General features: G+C 30.6%; 8 protein-coding genes across 9 annotated transcripts; 2 read left to right on the top strand and 6 right to left on the bottom strand.

Annotated features, from left to right (window-relative positions):
• Positions 1 to 360: 360 nt before the first annotated feature.
• On the bottom strand, positions 361 to 1,975 carry LOC145763630 (uncharacterized). The gene is made up of 2 exons (XM_082575132.1): positions 1,669 to 1,975; positions 361 to 670 (listed from the first exon to the last, which is right to left on the bottom strand). The coding sequence occupies exons 1-2, from the start codon at positions 1,884 to 1,886 to the stop codon at positions 520 to 522; spliced, it is 369 nt and encodes a 122-aa protein (XP_082431258.1). The 5' UTR covers positions 1,887 to 1,975; the 3' UTR covers positions 361 to 519.
• Positions 1,976 to 3,557: 1,582 nt separating this feature from the next.
• Positions 3,558 to 5,625, bottom strand: LOC145763526 (tubulin-specific chaperone C-like). 2 transcript variants are annotated; one of them, XM_082575023.1, is made up of 3 exons: positions 5,124 to 5,625; positions 4,775 to 5,042; positions 3,558 to 4,133 (listed from the first exon to the last, which is right to left on the bottom strand). In XM_082575023.1, the coding sequence occupies exons 1-3, from the start codon at positions 5,596 to 5,598 to the stop codon at positions 3,836 to 3,838; spliced, it is 1,041 nt and encodes a 346-aa protein (XP_082431149.1). In that variant the 5' UTR covers positions 5,599 to 5,625; the 3' UTR covers positions 3,558 to 3,835. The 2 variants fall into 2 exon arrangements, with proteins under 2 accessions (XP_082431149.1, XP_082431222.1); XM_082575096.1 differs by having other exon boundaries at positions 4,775 to 5,021.
• A 367-nt stretch (positions 5,626 to 5,992) lies between these two features.
• Positions 5,993 to 6,987, bottom strand: LOC145763670 (mortality factor 4-like protein 1). Its single transcript, XM_082575209.1, has one exon. The coding sequence runs from the start codon at positions 6,902 to 6,904 to the stop codon at positions 5,993 to 5,995; it is 912 nt and encodes a 303-aa protein (XP_082431335.1). The 5' UTR covers positions 6,905 to 6,987.
• Positions 6,988 to 7,047: 60 nt separating this feature from the next.
• Positions 7,048 to 10,102, bottom strand: LOC145763430 (dynamin-1-like protein). Its single transcript, XM_082574912.1, has one exon. The coding sequence runs from the start codon at positions 10,067 to 10,069 to the stop codon at positions 7,853 to 7,855; it is 2,217 nt and encodes a 738-aa protein (XP_082431038.1). The 5' UTR covers positions 10,070 to 10,102; the 3' UTR covers positions 7,048 to 7,852.
• A 589-nt stretch (positions 10,103 to 10,691) lies between these two features.
• LOC145756145 (trafficking protein particle complex subunit 13-like) lies at positions 10,692 to 12,012 on the top strand. Its single transcript, XM_082572345.1, has one exon. The coding sequence runs from the start codon at positions 10,724 to 10,726 to the stop codon at positions 11,888 to 11,890; it is 1,167 nt and encodes a 388-aa protein (XP_082428471.1). The 5' UTR covers positions 10,692 to 10,723; the 3' UTR covers positions 11,891 to 12,012.
• Positions 12,013 to 12,732: 720 nt separating this feature from the next.
• LOC145763506 (uncharacterized) lies at positions 12,733 to 14,445 on the top strand. The gene is made up of 6 exons (XM_082574968.1): positions 12,733 to 12,845; positions 13,031 to 13,236; positions 13,525 to 13,618; positions 13,721 to 13,844; positions 13,982 to 14,197; positions 14,278 to 14,445. Exons 1-6 carry the CDS (start codon positions 12,733 to 12,735, stop codon positions 14,443 to 14,445), a joined length of 921 nt encoding a protein of 306 aa, XP_082431094.1.
• Positions 14,446 to 15,325: 880 nt separating this feature from the next.
• LOC145763496 (uncharacterized) lies at positions 15,326 to 17,209 on the bottom strand. The gene is made up of 6 exons (XM_082574957.1): positions 17,055 to 17,209; positions 16,652 to 16,860; positions 16,355 to 16,448; positions 15,999 to 16,177; positions 15,664 to 15,848; positions 15,326 to 15,586 (listed from the first exon to the last, which is right to left on the bottom strand). Exons 1-6 carry the CDS (start codon positions 17,207 to 17,209, stop codon positions 15,326 to 15,328), a joined length of 1,083 nt encoding a protein of 360 aa, XP_082431083.1.
• Positions 17,210 to 17,871: 662 nt separating this feature from the next.
• On the bottom strand, positions 17,872 to 24,023 carry LOC145752336 (rab proteins geranylgeranyltransferase component A 2-like). The gene is made up of 14 exons (XM_082568608.1): positions 23,938 to 24,023; positions 23,419 to 23,577; positions 23,207 to 23,306; positions 22,813 to 23,116; positions 22,449 to 22,606; positions 22,279 to 22,364; positions 21,938 to 22,160; positions 21,448 to 21,551; positions 21,100 to 21,236; positions 20,777 to 20,870; positions 20,425 to 20,544; positions 19,920 to 20,074; positions 19,184 to 19,384; positions 17,872 to 18,743 (listed from the first exon to the last, which is right to left on the bottom strand). The coding sequence occupies exons 1-14, from the start codon at positions 23,984 to 23,986 to the stop codon at positions 18,717 to 18,719; spliced, it is 1,917 nt and encodes a 638-aa protein (XP_082424734.1). The 5' UTR covers positions 23,987 to 24,023; the 3' UTR covers positions 17,872 to 18,716.
• Between the last annotated feature and the right edge of the window lie 376 nt (positions 24,024 to 24,399).

The raw sequence follows: 24,399 nt of genomic DNA, 5'->3' as shown, positions 1-24,399 counted from the left end.
TCACATACAATATTTATCTAAACTTTAACTCCTACTACTTTTGACACTTTAGACAGACCTACATTTCACGACTTTTGCTGTGGACTAGCGATATGGTTAGTAGCGTTAACCTGCATAATAGGAGGGGGCACGATGTGGATATTTGGTTCAGTAGGTACTCCGATGGACAGATCAACTAGCCTGCAAATTGTAGGAAACGTAATAGTCGCCTATTTTCCAATATTTCTATGCGCGATTGGAGCGTGTAAATGTTTTAAGCGTAAACCAACTGTAGAATCGATCGTTTAGAAAGGTTCCAAACTGACTTTAAAAAAGTAACAACACATTTGTTTTATCATTTCGGTGGTTATTTTTATATTTTGTTAACAAGTTATTGGTTTTATTTTTTTAAATTGTCAGCTTAATCAATTAGTTTAAAGTGCATATAATAATTAACAAATAGAGTTGTTATATGAAACAAAGAAATAGAAATTTCACAAAAATTTTTTCAAAAAACTCTGGCAATGTTTTTATATGTTTTCACGATTTCAAAGTAGAATTGTCGTTGGGATAATTTAAATTTGTTTGGCAATTTTCATTGTCTTTTAGTTGATATGTAATTTCTTTGTTATCAAAATTATCCTTATTGTTTTTATCCTGCTTCAGTTTCATCACCACCCGGTTGTAAAATCTAACAAAAAAAGGAAAATCTGTAATAATTGTCGATTAAAAACAAATACAAACATAATTCTATTGGAAAATTATATTTTAAATCATGTAATGTAAATTTGACTTAAATGTACAGAATATGTATAACCATAGAGAAAAGGCAGTCCAAAAATTTGTTTTGATTTTAAATTTAAAAAAAATATTGTAAAAAATATTATTAAATTACAAATTTCGACGTGTCTATGAACTGATCGATAAACTCACGGGGAAAGGGAAACCAAAAATTCAATAATTATAATTGAATTCGAAAATACCCGCCTTTGCAAAACGCTGCAATGTTAATATTAAACAAATTAAATTTGTACTTAAACATTAACAAAATAAAATTGTCTAATTAAAGAAATGACTACTTAAAATAATAGGTTGTGCATTGTTGACTTCGTTTAAATATTGTATGAGTTTATTCTAACCTTAGCGATTATAATTTGTTAAAGCCGAGTCTATTAAAAGATTAACTCAGAGATAACGAATAATATTCCATTCATTAGCATTAGTAAAAATCCTGCTATCCCAGTAATGCTTTACATAATTTATTACTTTCGTATAAACGTTTTTCGTATGGGTACAAAATGTTTTCGACAGTCTTTAGCCGGAATTTTACAAAGTTGCCTTTGTCGACCAATTGCATTTCAATTGCATTTCAATTGCATTTCGTTAGGGTTATTTACGCCTTCTATCGTGTATATAGTATATTGCAGCCCTTGTCAGATGCATTTTAATTAGCTTTGGCGTGCTTTTAAACAACTGTTAAAAAAATACGTTAACATTACGACTCTTTTGTGTATACTAAAGCGAAAAACAAATGCAATTTCTGTATTTATAAAACGCTATATAGCTCCAAATGGCAAACATGCAACCACTTTTTGCTCATAAAACAAAATATATTTTAATTTGTAAATCTCTTGAGATCTAATTGTAATTTAACACATCTAGTATTAACGGACCTATTTAAAATCTTACGTGTTTCGCTGTGTAAAATCTGTCCCACAATTTTCAATGTCACCCATAACAGCCTTAGTCAGCAACTTTTTTCTCTTTCTTTTTTCCTTATAAAGACATATGAAAAATACTATAATCGATGGTACCACGATCAGACAAAACATAAATGCTAAAATCTTCATTTTGCTGACTAATGGTAGATGAAAAGTTAAATGATCGTTGTCATCGTCGTGAGACATTTTTCTTTCGCTTTTGTTAAAATTCGATACCGATGCCTTGCTCGTCAAATGGGCTATTACTCCAAATTGAATTACTGTTATAATTTAATTTCTTTACCTAAAACCATGTAAAACATTAGACATAGATTGGTAAAATTCAATTATACTATACACATCTAACTAAAACTAGCTAGCTTATTGTTTTTGTCTTAGCATATTGGTTGTATTCAATATAATAATACACAATCGCAAATTTAGTTAAAGCTCAAAGCAATCCTTGGGGAAAATATCTTGTTTCAATTTATTTTAATTATCCAATCAACAGTTAAAAGTTAATGGCTAAACCCGCGTTCTAACCTGATGTAACCCTTGATTCGATACCTCAATTGTAATTTAATAAATATTGCTTTCAGTTTTCCTTTTCCTTTACTTTTAAAAAACAGAAAGAGATATCACCTAATTGAGGAATCAAACCTTTTTTATCGATCGAAAATGGAGCCTAAATATTTTACAATGTACATGACCTTATGCAAGGTTGTGTCTACGTAATGCCAAATAAAAAAATTGTTAAAATATTTACATTTTCTTAAAATAAAATGCTTAGCTATCATTTTAAAAATTTTGCATGTCTATTTTCTATATATTTCGTTTCATATTAACTTGCATGTAACAAAGCCAACACTAATGCTAAACAGTGAAAAAATCCAACATATTACCCTTTATTAAATACGCGTACGGTAATCCCTATTATGCAGCAACCTTGTTCATGGAACTACCTATAGCTACTAAACTACGTCACGTTTCTTTACACTGAGTAAGATTAACATACTGGCGAACGAGTTAACAGATGACAGTAGATTTGCTAAAATACTTGTTGTCTACTCAGATCGATTCTTGCTACATGAATTTGACAAAGGCATTGATTGTTTAATTCAATAGTCACGCCAAATGTGTTGGGCTGTAATTAAAATTGTTACTAAACCCAACGTCAATTACTTTATCTGTATTATTAGGTGAGCAGAGTTTTTTTTTAAGTTTTCCAATAATTAGTTTGTCACTTAAATTTAAACAAAAATTAAATACAAAGTTGCAACTCGTTAAGACTACAAAACAAAAATAGGCTAACATTATAAAATTTAAAATGCATGCCATTGCCACGAATATAATGAAATAAGTAGTAGGGACAAAGTTTCATAAATATTTTAATTACTATGGAAACTGGCATATTTACTGGCCATAAATTGTATTTTAAAACCCGTCAATTATACAACAAGACAAATATACAAAACTACCTCACTTAAAAAATTAAAATTTATAAATTATACTTATACAATTTATACTTCAGCGTATAATTTACCAACAAATATTTAAAATCAATCTAGTCGCTAGGTGCCAGGTAGGAAAAGCTGCTAAACGTAAACTGTTTCCACTAAATGGGCTAAAAACGTAAGCTCAAGTCAGAATGATCTATTGTCTAACCACATCATCTATTTGGTTAAATGCACATATACGTGCCTAATTGAAGTTACACTTTATAATACTTACGTGCATGTAAATAACATCTTTGTTATACGTAACCCACTTTGTACGTGACCTGGGCACGAATACAAATGTATGCTTGTGGTTAAGCACGTAAATGGAACAACATTTAACTAATTAAACCCCGTTATTATCCTTTATTTATGTGTTTATTTGTTTTTGTCATGTGAACTATTAATACTGTTTTATCTAATTTATAAGGTAATACCAAAATATAGTATTAAATTAAGTTCAAAACAAATGCACCATACTTGAATTACAGAATAGAAAAACAAAAAAAGAAAATTGGAAAAAGATTAAATGAACAAAGATGAAAAAATTGAATAATCAAAAAATACAAGGATATAAAATTTACAGTACAAATTAAATAAAACTAAAAATAAATACAAAAAACACAAGATTTAATTTTAGTATATATTAACAACACTAAACTAATTCCAATTACATTTTCTATCTTCTGGCTTCATTATTGCCCAATTAGGAGACTGAGAATCCATCACCAACCAATTAAAATCGTTCACTTTGTCCCAATTATTCTCATTTTGATCCAACCCAGAGGCTTGGTAGTGTTGTTGTAGATCAAGATACTGTATAGTATATGGGGCAAACTGCACAGAATTGGTGTCTTCAATGATGGCCCTACTTGTCACATGAAGATAGAAATCGGTTTTAGTTGTGTGATGGACACGTAGTTGCTGGCAGCTCGTAGCAATTGTGCAGTCCTCACATCTGTGAAGTCAAAAAAAAATAAAATATAATCTTATATGAACAAAAATGTAGAAATAACCAAAGGGATAAAAATTAAAGTTTAATAGAGGAAAAAAATATTTAATTTAATACATTTAAAAGATATAAATAAAGGGGAGGAACGTAAGAGTATCTCGCTAATACTTTTCTGTTTAAATATGTAAGGAATGACCAGTGTGGATAGTGGACTGACAAATAATAAAGATGTTTTATATTCCCATGAAACTAGTTATTTTAAGCATCTTACTGTTGGTTGTAAAGTGACAATAAATTATTCATACTTTCACACATATATTTACAAAACCTTATTATTTGTTTACAGTTACCTCATTTCCCTTAGAATAAAGCTTAATTTATCTTAACGATAATTGTAAATTAATATTGTAGTATGTGACATAATATAAACAAATAAAGCATTTATTAATTTATTAGACTTATTTATTCCACTAGTTTTATTACCATCACATGTTAAAAATAGGATTAACTAGCAAGCACCGCATTTATTTAAAAAAATCTGCATTATTTGGAAATAGTGTTGACATAAAATAAATGATTAATCCTATTTACATAAAATACATGATTAAACTTGTGTCGTATTTGTTTAAACTTGAATTTTAACTTACCTATCCACAAACACAGAACCCGATACTGGCCCCATCACGATTAAACTGTTTTTAACATCGCTTATATGAACTGTGCCTGCGTTACCATACAAATAAACTTTACATTGGTCTAACTTGGACACAGATACATCGTTTTGGAATATAAAACTCTGTGTTAAGGTGACCTCTTCGTTAATCTTGTTTGTGACTTCGCATTCTTGTGTGCTGTACTGAGCTGCTTTTTGTGCAAATTTATCCATCGCGTTTTCTTTTTTAACTTCAACATTTTCTAAACATAAAGTAATAATGAGACATTAATTAACAGTTACTAATAATTCACTAAAAATGATTTTAGATTTATTAGACAAACCCTTATTATTAGCAGTATTCTTTTTCGATTTAGATTTAAAAGCAAACTTTTTCTTTGGCAACATTTCTGCTCTTTTAGCTGAGATGGTAAGGTTTAACTCTATCAGTTGGTCTTGTGCTTTTTGGGACTGATATTTTGGCAGAAATGAAACGGAATCGTTGAAAAACTTCTGCAGTCTTTGAAGTGAGATTAGAATCGAGTCGAAATGTTCAACGATCAGAGCTTTTGGCTTGTCAACAAGATCATCACATTTTAACATTTCCACAATCAACTGATGTTCCTTTCGAAAATGTAAAGTGAAAAAACTATATTTTTCCTCAGTTACTTTAGACTCCTCTTTAACTGCTTTCTTATGTACGGCATCATCAATCCTTGTTTTTTTACGGTCTTCAATTTTTTCAGCAATGTTGACCATTTTCTTTTCGTTTAGAGTCCCAGAACTGATTAAAAGGGCCTCCGAATTTTTTACAGACATTTTTTTTAAATATAGTCGTACCGGTACTTTAGTTAAAATTTAAACTATTTTTTCTGCAAAAGTACAAAGGCAGTGATGTTAGTAGCCAAAAAATAAAAAAATATTTGCTAATTGTTTAAGAAAAAAATAAACCTGACACACTTATAATCAATTTGAATCTATAAGATATTGATTAAGTTAATATTAAAAGTACACAGTTTAACAGAATATACACTTGGTATTAATGAAAGAACTGTGTACTTTTAAGAGCAACTTAATCAATATTTGCCACAACTAATTAATAAAAAGAAAATATCTGACACACTTTACAGCATGCTTAAGGCTATAGCAATCAATCCAGTTTTTTTAAAGACTGTTACCTTCTATGCAAATAAAAAAAAGTAAAAAACATAAATTATGTTGTTGCTCTTTTGTTATACTCGGGAGCGGGAAGTTCGTACTCATCTGCATCAAGCAGAGTTGAAATATTTTCTTGAACATATTTAATAAACAATTGCATCTGTGTTATCAACAAAGTCATGTTTTTCTCATTCAAGTTGGTGTAACAAAGCAGGCCGCCGATTTTAACAAAAAATCTTAACAGATGAGCAGCACCGTAGATTTGTGAGGGGGTTTTATCTGGGAACTTTTCGACAATGTCTGAATTTTGTGACCGTTCATATTTGTATAGAAGTTGTGATCCAAGCATGGTGTTGAAATACTCTTTAATTCCAGAGCAAAGTTCTTTTATTGTACACAGCTCCTCTTCTGGGCAAGTGGAACTTTCAATGTAAGCGTCCACAATGTTTTCGACAGTTTTTTTAGCTGGAACTTTACAAAGTTGCCTTTGTCGGCCAATCAAATCCCAATCATCCAACAAATAACTTTTAAGCTCGTCAGGTACTTTTACTGAGACTTCGACTTTAGCTTTATACACCTCTTCAGGCTCAACAGAAGACTCTGCCCTTGTCTTCTTTTTCTTTGGCTCAGATGGAGAGGGCAGTGCTTCTACTTTTCGAAATTTTTCGGGCAATTCCTTTTCTTCGTCAAATTTGCCTGGTTTTCCTGGCTTTCCACGTCTTGTTTTATCTTTTCCACGTTGTTTTAGCAAATCTTTCTGCCTACGAAGATTACTGTCGTTGTATTTCAAAACCCTTGATTCTGGAACCCACTCGTCCCAATGCTTGTTCCAACCGTTGTAGTGAATCATGTAATAGAATCCCTTTTCTCTCATTTCAGCTTTAATGCACTTTGCCTCGTACATAAGTGGCCCATGGAAACACAATATGCGTTCCCCATCGCTAAATTTAACAGCCTTACGTGCCATGATCTGTAATATATCACAACAAATTATACTTTACGCAATTACATAAAAATTAGAACTATCACTTACATAAGTATACAGATTATACTTTAATACATTTCTATTGACAAAAAACGGCAGTTGATCTACCAAAAAAATTGATTCATTTTTTATGCAGTTTTAGTATGAAAGTATTGTTATTTTATAAAATTCAAATAATATAGGGCTAATAAAACTAGAACACAAAGTATTAATAATAACTGGATACATACAGTTTCACAAAGTATAGAAAATAAATATATATCATGCACACATTTATTAGACCACAAATACAAAGATTATCTAATCTTCAAACAATTCATAAATATTAAAGAATAGCCTATTGTATATAATTGAAAACTATGGTATCGTTAAAACAAATTTAAAAACTTTTGTAAAGCACGTGGTAGTCCATAAACCATGATTAAACAGTAAAATATTAGTTATTATAAAAACATGAACTTAATTAAGACGAATTTGTAACTCCTATTTAAATAATTTCTAGTGCATTTTAATATATCACAAACTACACAAACATAGTTTGGTCAAAAATCAACAAAACATAGCTTACAACATTAAACATTTTTTGTACTGGTATCAAGTGGTGAGTGGGCAGCTTTAATTACATAAAAGTTGTATTTAATTGATTTATCAATAATTGATCAACATATATCAATAAAATTGTTGATGACCATAGTAAAATCATATATGATTTGTTCGTAAAATAGGCTTATTAATTGAAGTAACATAAGATCCATAAAATAGCTTCAAACACAGTGTAATATGTTTAAATTTCAGTTAAACAATAAACAATTATAATTTACTTCCATATAAAAAGTGATTACTGTATGATTTTGTTAAATTAGGACTGTTAACAGACTGTGTTAAACACAACACTATTGTCTTAAAAAAGTTGCTAAAAGTTTAAAGATGCTACCACAAGTGTGTGTCACGAATTTCTCCAATTACTTGACTTGCCGACTGAAGAGCTTTCAGCATATTCGCTGCCTCTTCTCGTCTCTGAGCAATTGAATCAGACTCAGTCAACAGGTGATCAATTTGATCATGTTTGTAAAGCTGTCCAACCAGTTGACTTTGAAGATGATCTTTAACATGATTCACCAGAAAGTGCATCACAGCTTTAGGGACACTGTCTTGAATATTTTTTCGAACAATGAGGAAGTAAGAGTGAATCAGTCGACGAATGATATTAACATCTCTCTCCTCTTTTGGAGTCAGTTTTCGGGATGACAAGGGCATGGATGTGTCCAATAAATTGACAGTATGTGGCAAGCGTGAAGGTGTGTGATGTGGTGAATCATAAGCATCTTGTTGTTTGTTTGAGTTATTTTTACTATTCATTTCCACTGATTCTCCTGAACCAGATCCTCCCCATTTTCGCATGTTCAACAATCCTCCGACACCATTCATACTCAATGCAGCATCTAAAGACGGAACACTAGAAGATAACCTTTTATTAGATTCAGGATCAGATTTTAACTTCAATCTACCTTCTTCTGAAATGTGGGTTCCTTTGACTTTTTTAACTGTTTCTTGCACATTTAGTTGATGATTAGACATCAATACTTCTGATACTACATTGGCCTCAGTGAAATCTGGGTGTTTTGTGTTGATGTAGGACAATTCAATAGAGACAAGGTTTGAGACCATGTCGTTTGTAATTGGCAATCTTGTTCTAAGAAGCTGAGTGATGACTTCCACAATACAGTCTCGTAATCGAGGAAACCTCACAACTTCTTGAAGAGTGCAATTCTGAACTATCCGCTGCATCTCTTCATGAACTAATTCCACACACCGCAGAGAGGGTTCTTCCAAACGCTTAATTTGTCGCTTAACCAATAATTCGAACGACACTTCAGGGACAAACCACGACGGCCTGGCACCATTAGCATTTCTGATTGCAGTAAGGATATCTAAATCGCTTAAACCTCCCAAGGGATCAACTGATTCCAAAGTTTTACCAAACGTTTCGTGAAAAATAAAACATATACGTGCACCACCACATAATTCTGCGAGTTCAATGTTTTTCGAGGTTCCATCAATTGTGTTACAATATTCACTTGCAAATGATGTGATTATTTGTAACAGCGTGGCACTCTTGTCACCAACTGCTTCTCCATAAGAGTGAAGCAGTGTTTGAAATTGGGAAAGTAAAACGTTAATTCTGGTTTTAAGATCAGGCAGACAATCCCTAATATGATGCATAAGCAATCTGTTTAAAGTCTTTGCCAAGAATCGACTTCCGTTTCGACTAGCAATTGATGGATACTTTTTCTGTAAAAATCCAACCTCATCCTTGATGGCATCCTGTATATTCTTGCGCTTTGTTATATCCAGTTGGCTTCTGTTCATAATTCCGATAATCCCTAGTTTTACAGGAATCACTCTTCCGCACAAAACATCAATGGCATCCGTACCAGCATCCATAAGATCAAGTTTAGTGACAACTGCTAAAGTTCTTCGACCATCCGGGTCAACTCTACGAGCAAGCTTTAATGCTTCTGAGGTTGCAAAATCAACGTTAGCTGGTGTCACTGCTAAAATAATAGAGTTTGGGTTAGAAATGTAACTGTGAATTAACTCCCTTGCTTGTTGTTCCACATCATCTGGTTGATCCCCCACAGGGACTTTCATTAAACCGGGAAGGTCCACAAGAGTAAGATTAAGAACTCGTGGACTGTATATTTTCAGGTTGATGGGAGTAATACAAATGCCTTTATTTGTTCCACTTAATCGAGTTGTCTGGGCCTCAATTTCTAACTTAATCTCCTCAAAGCTGTTAAACACCCTGTCTTTCGTATGAAGAAACTTTCCATATTCACCACATTGTTGTGAGCCGTTAATTCCGTTTTCATTTACTGAGGAATGATCTGAATCGTCGTCATTAGAAGATGTTTCATTTTCAGTTTCCGCATTATTTGTGTGCACCAGTTGTAACACTAAAGGACAACGAGTCACAATGCCTGTTCCTCGAGGTAAAAAATCTCGACCAACTAGATTTTCTAAAACAGAACTCTTTCCACTGCTTTGTACCCCTACAACTGTGATTTGAGGAAGTTGTAAGGCATCTGTTCCAATAATGCTAAACACATCCTGCAACTTGTTAATAACAGGAATTAACTCATCCATTTTCTAGTTTACAAAATATTACTAATACTCTTAATCCATTCTGTTAAAAATAAAGTTGCTCATTACGAATTATATACAAAATAAGAGGTAGTGGTGCAAACAAAAATAACGAATTATATACAAAAAATAAGAGGTAGTGGTTCAAACAAAAATTTAGATTACACATTGGCATATAGACCAATTCTAAACCCTTTTATAACAAGCTTAGAGTAAATGTTAACTAAAAGACCAGGCCTTAAAATTTTGCCAGATTAATTAACTGATTAATAGTCGTCACAAATTAAGCAGTTAACTGCCTGTTACCTATTACCCTGGTACCGTACCGTCAGATCGTTCCCGGTTAAGTATGATGAATGTATGGTAAGTTAAACAGAAAACTATTACAAAATAATCAATACCTAACCATTAATTTAACCATATCTTAAATTGTCGTTAATTTGTATCCAATAATCTTACACAAAGATAGAAATGTTACAAACCATTTCTTCACCTTCACCATTATATTTTTTTTAATTAAAATAAAAACAAAAAATGATTTATCCTCCATGCCGATCGGTGGCGCTATATATTAATATTTATAAAATATACATGAAAATTATAAAAATAAGACTGACGGTGTTGTTGTATTTATTCGGTTGACAGTTTAGGTTTAAAATGGATAACAAAGAACACTCGCTTGTTTTACGTGTTATGAGACTCACAAAACCATCTATAAATACCTCTTTTCCTATTTTGAGTGAACAAGATTGTTTATATTCAGAAACATTGGGGAAATGCAATGAAAGTTCTGAAGGATTTTCAGTTGGCGAACTTCTTAAATTGCCGCAGAGTTTTGGCAACATTTTTTTGGGAGAAACATTTGTTAGTTATTTAAGTGTTAATAATGAGAGCAGTAGCAATGTACCAGAAGTCTCCCTAAAGGCTGATTTGCAGACTGGATCACAAAGAATAACCCTAACTGCTGGCTCAGCAGTTAATATTTTAAAACCTGACAACTCTGTGGATGAAGTAATTAACCATGAAGTCAAGGAACTAGGTACTCACATATTGGTTTGTACAGTCAATTACAAGAAACCAGATGGTGATCCGAAAACTTTTCGAAAGTTCTTCAAATTTCAAGTTTTAAAACCCCTGGATGTGAAAACAAAATTCTATAACATTGAATGTGATGAAGTGTACTTGGAAACCCAAATACAGAACATAACACAAGCACCTATATGTATGGAAAAGGTTAATTTGGATCCATCACAAATGTATACTGTAAAATCCCTTAATTCTTCTAATGACAGTAGCAGTATTTTTGGAATACAGTCCTACATGAAACCAAATGAAGTATGGCAATACCTATTCTGGCTTAAACTAAAGCCTGGTGCAACAATTAAGGCTTTTACAGAAATGGCTAGTATAATTGGAAAACTTGATATTATTTGGAAATCAAGTTTAGGGGAGAGGGGGAGACTGCAAACAAGTCAACTTCAAAGAGCAATAGTGAACCAACGTGATATAAGACTAGAGGTAGAGTCTGCCCCAAGTGACTTGAAAGTCCTTCAACCTTTTGAAATGAAGTGTAAAATCACAAATTACAGTGATCGAACCAAGCAATTAATGATTGAATACAAAAACCAATCCGATTTATTATGGAGGGGTTTATCCGGATATAAATTGGACAGTTTGTCACCAAAGGCTTCACTTTCTATATGTATGTCCCTGTTACCAATCCAACCTGGCCTACAAACAGTGTCAGGACTTCATATAGTAGATCTTGAAATAGGTCGAACATATGAATATGATGATATTCACCAAGTTCTTATTCTTTCATAATTGTAAAATTTATTTTATCTGTGCAATAATTTTTTATCTTGTATACAAAATAGATCTGCATCGAAAGTACAACTTTCACAGATTTACGTTTTAATTTACTTGATTAATAAAAAATAATGTTACATAAAATAAAAAAACATTAAAAAAGTAATGCACCACACAAATAGTTTGTTCTCATAACAGACACTTTAGTAGTGATTAAGTATACCTTTAAGAGTCTCATAGTAGTACAAACTTTTAGAACCAAAAAAAAACAGCATTAGTCTGGCACCTGTTAAAATCTAAACTTTTTAGTCCCTCATAATAAAACTGACGGTAGTGGACAAGCCCGTAATTTTCTAACATAATCCCACATTAATATATTCAATAAGGTATTTGATTAGATCGTCTGACTTTTTAAGGAGTTTGCACGTCAAGATAAAAAAATTGTACACTAAAATATGCGTAAGTTTAAAATTAGAAAAATAGGTAAATTACAATTATTAATTGCACAAAAATATTAAATTACGACACAAATATAAATGTGGCGCAAGTCACTATTAATAGTTATCCAATTAAGAGATTGGAAAATACGTGATTAGTATGTTGTTCGTCAATGTTTACGATGAACAAAAATAGTTCTAAAATTATTTGGGGTAAATAAAATAGGCTACAAAATCTACCCTAACGTCGGAAATGTCATAAAAAGTATAAGTGATTAGGCCACATATGCACGTATAAGGTAATTTTTACAATTAATCATGACATAGCATCAACTGTATATAAAAGCAATGCGCATTTCAATTTAATTTAAACAGTAAAAAACATATAAAGCTACTATTTTAAAACTAACTGAAATAAATATGTATCCAAAAGTAGATTTTACATTATGGACGACAGTGATTTCTATTGAAGGAGTTATGCTAGTGGGATCCCTGTACATACTGATATCTTTAACCTATAATTTTGTTAATTTGTAAGTAATCTTAAACTGTATTTCATAATTTAATATTAAAAGTGTTTAAAAAGATTAAAAAATGTAACTAAAACCAATTTTGAGGTTGTTATTTTGAATGAAAATAGTTTAAAGCTAGCAATTATATTAAATTAAAAGTAGCCTATAAATTGCAATTAAAATAACCATTATCTAATATTTTTTAGGTATAGACATCGAAGAAAAAATTCGCAATCCTGGTTCGTAGGCCACTCGCCTTTATGTCTTAATGCACTTTTAATTTGGTTTTGTGTCACTTGTGTATTAAGAAATACTCTTGCCATGGCTGTGTTCTTTGCACCAATAACAAAAGACCTAGACTACAGCCAATGCAAAATATTGGAACAGTTGTATCAGACATTGGATGCAATTGGTAAGCAAAACTAATACAACATGTAGGAGAAAGTAAATGTGATGTAAAATGTATAAACAGTTCCGTTAAAATAATAAACCGTGAAAATCCTATTAACCGTAACTAGTACGACCTTTGCACCTTTTGTACACCTAAGTTCAAATGTTAACCACAGGGCAGAGATTGACGAGCCTGATCATAGATTACTTGCTAAGTCTAACATAACATATTTAATATTATTACAATAAGAAAATAAATAAATTGTGTTACAATGCTAAAAAAACTTAACTTAAACTTGAGTATATTTAGGTCAATTTTTTTTGTATTTGTTTTTGTGGCTTCGACAATTTTCCTTGTACAACAAAAATCATTTAAGCAGATTTGCATCTACCAGATTTTTAAGGTTAGTTCAGGTTTAATAAATTTTATGTCGTATTTTTTTTTAAAATAACTTAAATACTAAATAGTTATGTGTTGTTAAATGAATTTTGTTACGATCCTTTAGATTTAATTGGTTTATACTCTTTCTTATTCTGGCCGGATTTGTTTCTGGAATAGTCTCCTTCTCCCTTTTATTGAAAAAAGAGAAGTTTTCGGTTATAAATGGAACAAATGCTTGTTATTATACAGTAACTGCAGATGGAGATTACGCGCTAATATATAGCGTGGATACAGCTACCGTTTTTTTTCAAGGTACAATTTCCAAAAGATAATTTTGCAACATCTAATTGTAAACTTTTTATTTAAAATTTATTCTCAACAACAGTTTTATATTATAGCAAGCTTGATCGGTATGTTTGTTCATATTCTACGCAAACAACAGAGAGAGGTCAAAAATTGGGTTGGGCAAGTTCCATCTCGGTCATCAATCATAGTTCGTCGCTTGGTGCGCTACAGCACCATGTCTGCTATAATTTGTATTGTCACTGATATTGTAACAACTGTTGAAGACATTATGCTAAGAAAACGAGTAGTACAATTGGTAAATTTAGTTAACCTTTGTTAGGTTATTGGATTAACCAAAAAACTTGTTTTTTTTTACAATTTAAGCATTTTTTTTAGGTTTTGCATTTTATTTGGGACATAGACTTTATGGTAAATCTTATCTGTACTATATTTTGTCTACCGCACTGGAAAGTTCTTTTATTTCCCTGGCACAAACCGTCTAAAAAGAATTCAAGCATTGAAAACTCCCATTCTAATACATTTTCGCCAAATACTGTAACTTAAATAAAAAAAACTTGATTTTCAGAATTGTATCTACCTTATAATGTCATTAACCGCCTTTAAACAGCAAGTAATTCCTATGTTTTATTTATATTGCATTCTTTTAACTAGTATACAAAATTTAGTGATTTCTGTTAATAAAATACTGTAGATTTCCCATGGTATATGTTTTTTGTTTATATTACTAAAAAACAAGCCAAAAACACTTCATGAAGATTGATACAGTCGGGCTTGGATAGATAAAAAAAACTAAACAACGCTATATTATGTTAAATAAGTTTGTTGGATTTTTCATAACAAGTAAACTATGACCAACAAAACAAAATTCTTTAAAATACTTAGCAAATCTTGCATGGTGATATGTCTTTGTGTCATTTTTCTCATTCTTTAACATTTAAAACAAAAATAGTTTTTCTTGTTTGTTTCGTTAATAATTTCACACCCACACATGATTTATCACGTAGTTTTTAGATTGTTTACATTCTTCTACGCAAGTCGAGTATTTATAAGATACTACCCTCAGCTTAGCCAGTAAGAAAAACAAACTAAATTTCAATTTCTTAGATTTTTAGAAAAAAACATTTCAAAAAATCCAAAAAAGTTAAACAAAATTACTATCTTTTTTTGTTCTGTAAACTATTTAAAAGCTTATCAATAAGTTTTTCTACCAGTATGTAAATGTATTTCCACATACTGGAAAACTTGTATTTAATAAAATATTTGTAATTTTGTATGAAAAGAAACCTATTGTTCCATCTAAAATATGTTATTTAATTTCTTTAAAAGATATAAATTAGTTGTTTACTCATAAATAAAATATTTTTATTTTGTTTTTTCAAGTCCAGTAAAAATCGGTTAGTGAAAGGGTTTAAAAATAAACATATTAAACATTGGACATTTGGACGTTGTCAGCCGCTGAACAGCCAATGACGTGACCCGGTTCTTTGCACTTGCATTCCTGTATAGTAAATACCGTAGATCCATACGTTTCTGGTACATTTGAAACTGGTGAAATATCGTTTCTGGAAACCTTTACTTTAATACAGCATGGCCAAGGCAGCACATTTCTTTTCCATTTGGCAAAGCAAAAAAGAACGGCCAATAGATTTAAGACTTGATCAACGTCCAAAATCAAAATAGTAACCTACAGATAATTTTTTTGTAAAGTACCCAATGTAATTACTTTATATCATTTAAAATGTTTAATACTAGTTTATTTACCATATCTGAAACGGTTCCCTTGATTAAAGACACGATTATTAAAGAAGCAATATCTGTTACAACACAAACAACTGTTAAGGCACAACATCGAATAACCAGTCGTCTAGTTTTTCTATCAAGAGCAAGGTCTATTTCTCTATATTTGCCTTTGCCAATAATTCGAATAAAAAGCACTAATAGAGATCCTAAACAAAATAAAGAATTAAGACATAAGTGTGTTAAATAATGTAGCCTATGTTAGAAGTAAAATATTTATTTGCAATCAGTGCTGAATCAAGAATTACTAATATGGTGTTAGTTAATGTCTTGGTGTACTATAAAATACCAAGACCTACCCTGAACTACAGCACTTGCAATAACACCGGCCATAGCAGACACTGATAAATCGCTAGCCTCGCTAATACACAAGCCGTCTTTCAAGTAAAAATTCGCCGTAGAACTGAACGAGGCATTAGCAACCACTATCCCACTTACTGTTGCCAAAACAACAAGAAATAACGTTATATAGCTCCACCTTTAAAAATAAACAAATTTGTTAACATTTAAATAAATATTTCGAAATACATAAACTTGCAAGAAAAGAAAGAAAGTCAACATATGGCTAGCTAGTTGGCGTTTTATCATTGATTTGTTGATATTACTAAAGGTGCCATTTATAAGTTATATATAGACTATGTTTATTGCCACATACCATTTGACACATGTGGTTCTGAGATGTTTTAGTTGTGGTAATTTGTACAATAAACTTTGCCGAAGCCATAGAAATACTGATAAACACGCAAAACCTGCACAAAAACATCAAACAAAATTTATTTATAAAAATATAACTTCTACAGAACAAGCAAAATATTTGCTTTTATTGAAATGGTCACAGGGATCAACTCATTAACGTTTTTTCATGCTCAATATAAACAAAGTCACGGGCAATTGGGCGGCAATGTAATCGATAATGCGACAACACAAGCAAACAAATTCGCTCGTTACCTACCTGCAACTCGGAGCGAGCGATTCGCCTTAGAAAACACGTGGCAGAGAGATTGTTTTGGTCCACTGTAAGCGACGGCCTGAGATAACAGCAATTCCACGGTTGTCTGTATAGTATAAACAGTCGCGGCAATCAGAAGAACGTTTCCGACCGTTTTGTGACGCGATCTTGAGCGACTTTGCTCCGTTGATTGAGTGCCGTCGCCCCGAAGGCTGCAAAAAATGTCATGTTTGTCAATATTACCAGAAGTGTACAAAATAAGCAAAAACCGTGTCAAGAGTGTTTTCTGTTATAAATAAACGGGTGCTAGAGTGACGGATAGAATGTGCCGGCCTTTAACGTAGGGGGGCGATGTTATCTTAATAGAATCTAAGATTTAAAAATGGATTGACGAAAGCAAACTTACATTATAAAACACTTGTACAGCAATGACGTCAGCAGATATAACGTCATCACCAAAAGAATTGATTCAATTACAACAAACAATGTCCAAATCATCTTGCCATAGTCTGTTAATTTTTCTTCATTTAAGATTGGTGTTGGAAAGCTGTCGTTTGACATTTTCTCTAAGTCAGAAATAATATGCTCAGATGAATAACTTTTATATATTGACAACAATTTATATACAATCTAAAGAGAAAATATATAAATTGCAATTCTCACTTAGCTGTATACCACTAACTACCCTTATTTTTTTTTGACTAGAAACTAGTAAATAAATATAATATATATTCTTAATTTCTTTTTGCCTATATTTAAAAAAGGTTTTTGTTAAAAAAAATAAACTATCTGGTGATTTGCAAAATTCTTACTCTATATACAGCCTATAGTAATACCAAGTCATTTTTTTCTTTTCATCTATTATTATTGTTAAAAAGCGTCACGTGACTGAAAATCGTTGCTCTACATGTGCAAAACAATACTAATGCTACAGCTCACCTTTTTTTTCTAAAAATTTAAAGTAAAGCGTCACCCCACACGCTTTTACAGGCACTTAGTAGAAGGGATTTTTTCTTTATTTATCGGTGATTCGTTACGCTGGCAATTTTCACAAGGTATCTTCGTTTAACTTAGGCGTAAGGTTGCTTTTTTTCTAACCCCTTTCTAAAGTAGTTGACATATAGCCTTAATTACCTTATGTAAGCTGAAATTAATTAGGATTGGCAAAACACACGCAATATATTTACCCCTGCCGAAAACGTTTTTGTAAAACTTTAAATTTTTTTTTATTCTGGTTACAAAATTTAAATATTAAATTTTATTAAATCGTTATCAACATAACGTTTGATTTTAAAGTGGATTATATTTCAAATTGTTTTATAAGTGCGTAATCGAAGCTAGGGTACACTAATGCAGTTTTAACGACGATAATTCAAAATCAATTTTGTGTTTGACAATAATTTTGGGCGATTTAACGCAATACAAAATACAAGAATAAAATTTTTAAAAGCTAATTGGTAATCTGTTTATTTCTTACTAACTACGAAACACTAAAAATCTAATTTTAAAACTAAAACCTTTTCGCTAATTGACTTACGCTACCAAATTTTATCAATGGATACATTTATAAAGTAAGAGAGCGAACCTGAATTTATTGGCCACGTGCATTACGCCAATAAACAGATCACGTGACACCGTGTACGGAAATGTTGATCAAAACAAACAAAACATGTGAACGACGGCGTGGAACAGACGATTACTTGAGCTGACCTCTCCTGCGAATTAATCACATATCGGAGGTCACTATAAATAGGTACATCTTAAATAGTTTGTGATGTATTATGTAAGAATAACTGCTTTTAAAAACTCGATTCGCCAGCTTTTTGCTGACCTTTTCTAAAAAGCTGCAAAGATTGTTGTTACATTTTTGATGATATATCACAGGGCGGAAGTGAGAAAAAAGCGTGTAAATACGAAATTATTGCACAACAAAATTCTTGATTCTCCAAACATTCGAAATAGCGACCGGCTGAAGTAAGATCCGAGTACTACATCAGTGTAAAAGCATGTGCGTGCCCATACAATAACAAACACTTTCTCCCTTCGAAAAACACGTGTTGAGAATATGCTACTCGGCCTTAGCTTCGTCTGAGGCCTGCAATACAAAGTTGTACACAATAACAAATCGCATTAGTCAATTCAACGCCAATAGAGAAAGGGGTTTGGCGATTTTGCATGGTGATATACATGACTAACTGAAAACACAACCACGTGCGTTCAAAAATATAAACAAAAACAGTAAACAAGTTTAAGTTAAAACGCCCGCGAGTCTTTGTTGTGGAATTAAATGCAAATTACGAATGCAATTCTCATTCTCACGACTAGCTACAATAAACATTAAAATTAATTAAATTTGTTAATTTGCATAATCTTTTTTAAGTCTCTGTTTATTAGACTTAAAAACGTATACGCTTTGGAATATAAACAAATAATGTTTCTATGAATTTGAATTTAGTGGCATAAAATTTAGTGTAAATATTTTTAAATTATAACAAATACGTATGATGTTTAAATTTAAAAAAAATGCTATTTAACCTCTTCACTTTTCTCCACTTCATCTTGTTGCTTCTCCTCCGGCTCGTCGACGTAATCTCCGTTTTCCTCCCCCGCATCCTTCTCCGAAGGTGGAGCAACATCCCCGCTGTATCCTTCGTCGTCGAATACGATCTCCTCCGGATCGGGAGCACGTGGAAGAAACTCCTCCTCCGGACATATTAAGTTAAACAGATCACGTGCCTATAAGGTAAAATTTTTTTCAAAATTATTTTTTTCTCAAGTAAAAATTCACAATTTATATAAAAATATTTAGTACGGAAATCTTTTGATGCAGAGACTAAATATTTAAGTTTTGCTGATTCTTATATCAATTAACACAACTTTGGCTAAATGACTGAGCATCAGATAAGCTGCCACAAATGCTAAGGCATTACAAATGCGAAAATAAATTTCTTTTTTGTGGAAAATCAAATGTCGCTTAATTTCACGGGTCATTTAAATGGTCTAGGGTATTCGAAATTAAATCATTTTCTTGTTTTACCAAATTTTGTTACGTTAAAAAAATAAATAACACTTGATGTAACGCCATTACACAAACGCAAACAAATAAAATTAAGCAACTTGTCTGTTAAGTGAGTTAAAAATCTTAGTAGTTTAGTTAATATAGCATCAAAATAAAAATATTCCAAAAAAGTAATTTTAAATTAAATTAAATTTTTATAATGCATTTCAATTTTTTTTTGCTTTGCCAATAAAATAAAATGGCTTTTTTTACTTGGCTCATTGCTTTATCGAACCCTAAGTCGAATTGTGGACCTTTTAAAACGTGAACATTAGAAGGTAGTTTATCACGATCTACCCCGTCTCCGTACATAGTAAAATATGCTGCCCATAATATCACCGGTTTTTCAGTTTCGTCGTTTTCTGCGTCTAAATCAAAAGTAATTTAAATCCTGGTGTGTGATTTTAGAAATTTAGTTAGAAAAAAAGTTGAAAATAAAATAATATAAATAAATATAGTTCTATATAAACAAATAATACTTAAATATACATATACTCAAGATTACACATACTTAAAAAATTATTTTTTAGAGCATAAATTTATGTTTTTTTTACTGTGTCAATTTGTAACAGTAAAAAAAAAGCAAAACAAAAACTTCCAGCTAAAACAACTGTAAAATCAATTTTGATCAAAATCTCTAAAACAAGTTTTTCAATTCTTTCCGGGAATAATAAGATAGTGTAGATAGGAAAATGAGGCGTGAAATGGGACAGCTTACCATCATCGGAACAGGCCTTGCCAGCAAAAACAGTTTTCTCTACGTGGGCAAACTTTGTTAATTCGTCCACGTTAGTTTTACCGTCAACCGTATTGGACTGAAACATCGCATGTACGACATCTAGCCGAAAGTAAAATGTAAAAAGAAATCGCAAAAATTTGATATCCATTTAAGACCATATATTGTCATAGGAAATAAAAAATTAACTAAAACAAAAATATATAATTTGTAATAAATAAAACATTTTTTTAAGTCCGCAATTCATGTTATATTGAACCTTAAATTTACAATTAGTAAAATATTATATATCTACTAATTAAAAAAAAATTTGGAATCACGTTTTTAAACTTACAGTATTTGGAAGGGCATACACTACACTGTGGACCTACTTCAAATAATCTTACTAAGGGATTTTCTTCTGTAGGTGGAACAGTAATCAAGGATGCCTAATAATAAACAAAGTTATTTAACCAATAAAAAAAAGAATAAAGAAAAAAAGTGCTGCTATTTGTTTAAATCAAAATAGTACAAATAAAAATAAATATTTGTAAAAGTTAAATGTATAAAGTAATTTTAAAATATTTAACAACATATATAACTTAAAAGATCTTTTTACAAAAAAAGGCTTTATAAATAATTGATATTAAATTGTTAAACCCACACAAATAAACTCACATGTTCATTTTCAGTTTTAATTAGTGATTGATTGGTAACATACACCGCCCTTGAAACTGAATTATTAAATTTTACACAAAATTGATCTGGAATATTACTCTCATCTAATATAAGTTGATTGCACTTAATTTTTTGACCTAAAAAATTCAAAAATACAAAATATTTTTAAATATTATCAATTTAAAAGACAAAATTGATACAATAACTATCCCTAAAACATTTAAATACAGTTTTTAGATATTTACATAATTACTTAAATTATTATTAATTAAGGTTAAAAAATGTTTAATATACACTAACCAGTAATTACTCTATCAAAAAAACCATTTTATGTTATAAATAATTTACCAGTAGCGTCTATAATAGCTTTGCATAACTTTGTTTCCTTATCAACAACAATTCCAACTGCATATCTTCGCAAACAGAAAGTGCCTCCAAAGACAGCACTTAACCTAACAAGAAATATTTTAAAGCAATCAGTTATAATCAAGCATTACGTGCTAGATAACATTTAACATGATCCTTATTTCAAAAGGTATTTAAAGGCCTTATAGTTGTAGCTTAAATTTTAAAAATTGTAACCAATAGTAAGCAAAACCTTTAATCAAAATGTGATATATTATATTCGTATCTCCAATTTAAAGGCCTACAAAGTCAATGAAACTGCTGTTGGTGGTGCATAAGCTAAGGTTTAGTCCCTATTATAAGTTTAATCCCTATTGTAATTAAAATGCAGGGTGGGGCTATCAACTACATTCATTAAGGCCCTAAATGTAGCTTTAATATTTTTTGCTTGATAATTTCTTTTAACATTTAGAATAATTAAACAACAAATTACCTGCAAAAAGCCTGAGGTATTTCACCTACACCATACATTGGAAACAGAAAAGCGCTGTTACCATAACGACCCAGTGACCTTAAAAACTTCTGAGTGGCTTCCAAGCCAACTTGAGTTGAAACATTTTCGTTGACCATTGCAATCGAGTGAACAATAAAATTAAGAACTTTCCCGCTTAATTTTTTTGATTTCAAAAACTCGGAAAATGGTTTATCAACAAAATCTAGAATATATAAAATATTAAAAAAATAAAATAAGGCTAAATAGGTTACAAGTACCTAATAACACATAAATAGGCTATTATTGAAATATAGGTTTTCCAACATTCATGAAATACTTACCCTTATATTCGTCTTTATGGTCTTCGTAGTTGTTACAAAAAGTTAAAACCCTCATTAAAATTCGTTTCTCAATAACACTGACAAATCTAACAGTCAAAAACATATATATATAAGAAATAATGGTATGTATACACAAATACACACATTTATTTTTGATTACAAAAACTTACTTATTACTGAAAACGTCAGCTCTAGAACAAGGCACTGGCTCTAGCTTTGTGCTCCCTTCAAGAAGAGTTAAAGTTCTTGTTATGTTGCGAAATTCCAGATACCTTGCCACATTAGATTGTATCAACAACTCCACTAACAAACCACGTGAAAACATAACCTAAAATTAAAATTTTTAAAATGTCAAGATTCATCTAAAAATAAAAAATGATTGTCTGGGATTTTAATTGTGTCATGACTAAAGAAAATCGAATTTTTATCCCATTCATAGTTTTTCTATGTTAGGGAGTTTTGTTAAGTGTTGCAATAATAAAAATAAATTTAAGGTGGTATTTGCATTATAATACAAAACAAAAAATGTCTTACTTTTGGTGAAAAATCAATATTAAATCGCCTCCACAGGTCAAAAAACTCCTTTTTAGTTGGAAATTTTGGGGGTGTTACACTTATATTTTCAGCTTTTTCAGCTAAAATATTTTCTTCAGCACATATGTGTGTTATAGGATCTTTAGTTTGAGATTCAGTTTGACTTGCTTTATTTTCTTTTTTTGTAGCAGAATCTTTGGAAGAAAGGTCTTGCCTAATATCATCATTTTCTAATTTTGGTTCACCCTCAATATTTTCTTTGCGATTTTCTTCAATCTTTGTTTTGCTCGGTTCTAATTTCTCTCTTTTAAAACAAATGCATTAAAAAAAAGATTTAAACAAAATTAAATTAAATAAAAATTAAAAATAATCAAAAAAGGGAAATTTACCCAACCTTAAATAACAAAATGTTTTTCCGTTGTAAATAGTTTTCCTACCACTAGAAATTGCAATATACTCTTCGTCTTCAGATATTAAGTCTTTGACATTTATGTCTATAAACCATAAAAACTTTATCAATATAAGCTAAACCCACAAATATTAGGGTAACAAAAATCTGACATTATAATTTGAATGATTACAAAAAAAAAATATAATTGTATTTACCTTCTGACTTTAAAAACGCATTTTCGTTTTTAAGAAATTTATCAAAATCTCTAATATTAAAAGATGCCCAATCTGCACCATAATAATCGTTACGATCAATGTGTAAAACCTTCTTGTTTATTCTTGATAATGCACCAGAAAGAACTGATTCTGATAGTCCTGTTTTATGCGTATGAATAAGTTAATGATGTTACTTCTTGTTATTTTATTTTACATAACTGTATGTAAAATAATTTTTTTATAAGTGTTTCATAAATTGATGCCAATTAAAATTACAGTCATATCTTATAAAAATATAAAAACTGAGTATTTCTCAAATTGTGATTTTGGCCTATTTTTTTCTGGATAATTTATTGTAGTACTAACAATAAACTATAGCCAAAAAGTTGAAGAAAAATAAGTATAATATTGATTTTAATTTGACAGTCTACTAGTACGTTTTGATTAATTTCTAAGCAGGCTAAACAGAAAAAATGCATTTAAAAATTAGCTACACAAAAATAATTTAAATACCAATACCTGTTCCAATAAAAATGACATCAAATTCGTCAGGTAAATTATCATCCATTTCGTTTTAAATTTTTGTTTACTTTTTATTGTTTTGCTATAAAGAGGAGCAGTTGTAACTGATGTGCGACAAAAATACCACGTGACGCAATTTTATAAAATTTTGTAAAGAACATCTTGAATTTGTTTCAAATATATAAAAATATTTTTTTTTGTATTTATTGCTTACAAAATAATGTAAAAAAACCTATGGTGTTTTACTATTTTCAAAACATCTTTTTTAGTTCGATCTAATAATTATACAATTCCAATATTTGTATAATCTGTTAAAACAAAAAAAACAGCATGTTTGAAGAACAAATGAGCTTGTTAACATTAAACAAAAATTTATAAATTAAAAACTAAAAGCTATTCTATTTTAATAAAAATTTGCTTTCTAACCACAGTAATAACATTAATTTAAAAATTATTAAG

This window comes from Corella eumyota, chromosome 1 (assembly GCF_963082875.1).
Source record: "Corella eumyota chromosome 1, kaCorEumy4.1, whole genome shotgun sequence".
Lineage (NCBI taxonomy): Eukaryota > Metazoa > Chordata > Ascidiacea > Phlebobranchia > Corellidae > Corella > Corella eumyota.
Note: the sequence above shows the minus strand (reverse complement) of the source record. Positions and strands in the feature narration are given on the sequence as shown.

Excerpts from the sequence above, each read along its gene's own strand:
- LOC145763630 (XM_082575132.1), bottom strand. The coding sequence starts at position 1,886 with ATGTCTCACGACGATGACAACGATCATTTAACTTTTCATCTACCATTA. Across the intron at positions 671-1,668 it reads GATTTTACACAGCGAAACAC|ATTTTACAACCGGGTGGTGA; the intron begins GTAAGATTTTAA and ends TTTTTTTGTTAG.
- LOC145763526 (XM_082575023.1), bottom strand. The coding sequence starts at position 5,598 with ATGTCTGTAAAAAATTCGGAGGCCCTTTTAATCAGTTCTGGGACTCTA. Across the intron at positions 5,043-5,123 it reads GAATACTGCTAATAATAAGG|AAAATGTTGAAGTTAAAAAA; the intron begins GTTTGTCTAATA and ends CTTTATGTTTAG. Across the intron at positions 4,134-4,774 it reads GGTTCTGTGTTTGTGGATAG|ATGTGAGGACTGCACAATTG; the intron begins GTAAGTTAAAAT and ends TTGACTTCACAG.
- LOC145763670 (XM_082575209.1), bottom strand. The coding sequence starts at position 6,904 with ATGGCACGTAAGGCTGTTAAATTTAGCGATGGGGAACGCATATTGTGT.
- LOC145763430 (XM_082574912.1), bottom strand. The coding sequence starts at position 10,069 with ATGGATGAGTTAATTCCTGTTATTAACAAGTTGCAGGATGTGTTTAGC.
- LOC145756145 (XM_082572345.1), top strand. The coding sequence starts at position 10,724 with ATGGATAACAAAGAACACTCGCTTGTTTTACGTGTTATGAGACTCACA.
- LOC145763506 (XM_082574968.1), top strand. The coding sequence starts at position 12,733 with ATGTATCCAAAAGTAGATTTTACATTATGGACGACAGTGATTTCTATT. Across the intron at positions 12,846-13,030 it reads ACCTATAATTTTGTTAATTT|GTATAGACATCGAAGAAAAA; the intron begins GTAAGTAATCTT and ends AATATTTTTTAG. Across the intron at positions 13,237-13,524 it reads TCAGACATTGGATGCAATTG|GTCAATTTTTTTTGTATTTG; the intron begins GTAAGCAAAACT and ends GAGTATATTTAG.
- LOC145763496 (XM_082574957.1), bottom strand. The coding sequence starts at position 17,209 with ATGTCAAACGACAGCTTTCCAACACCAATCTTAAATGAAGAAAAATTA. Across the intron at positions 16,449-16,651 it reads TCGCTCGCTCCGAGTTGCAG|GTTTTGCGTGTTTATCAGTA; the intron begins GTAGGTAACGAG and ends GTTTTTGTGCAG. Across the intron at positions 16,178-16,354 it reads AGAACCACATGTGTCAAATG|GTGGAGCTATATAACGTTAT; the intron begins GTATGTGGCAAT and ends TTATTTTTAAAG.
- LOC145752336 (XM_082568608.1), bottom strand. The coding sequence starts at position 23,986 with ATGGATGATAATTTACCTGACGAATTTGATGTCATTTTTATTGGAACA. Across the intron at positions 20,075-20,424 it reads CAAGGCCTGTTCCGATGATG|ACGCAGAAAACGACGAAACT; the intron begins GTAAGCTGTCCC and ends CTTTTGATTTAG. Across the intron at positions 19,385-19,919 it reads TCGATAAAGCAATGAGCCAA|GCACGTGATCTGTTTAACTT; the intron begins GTAAAAAAAGCC and ends TTTACCTTATAG.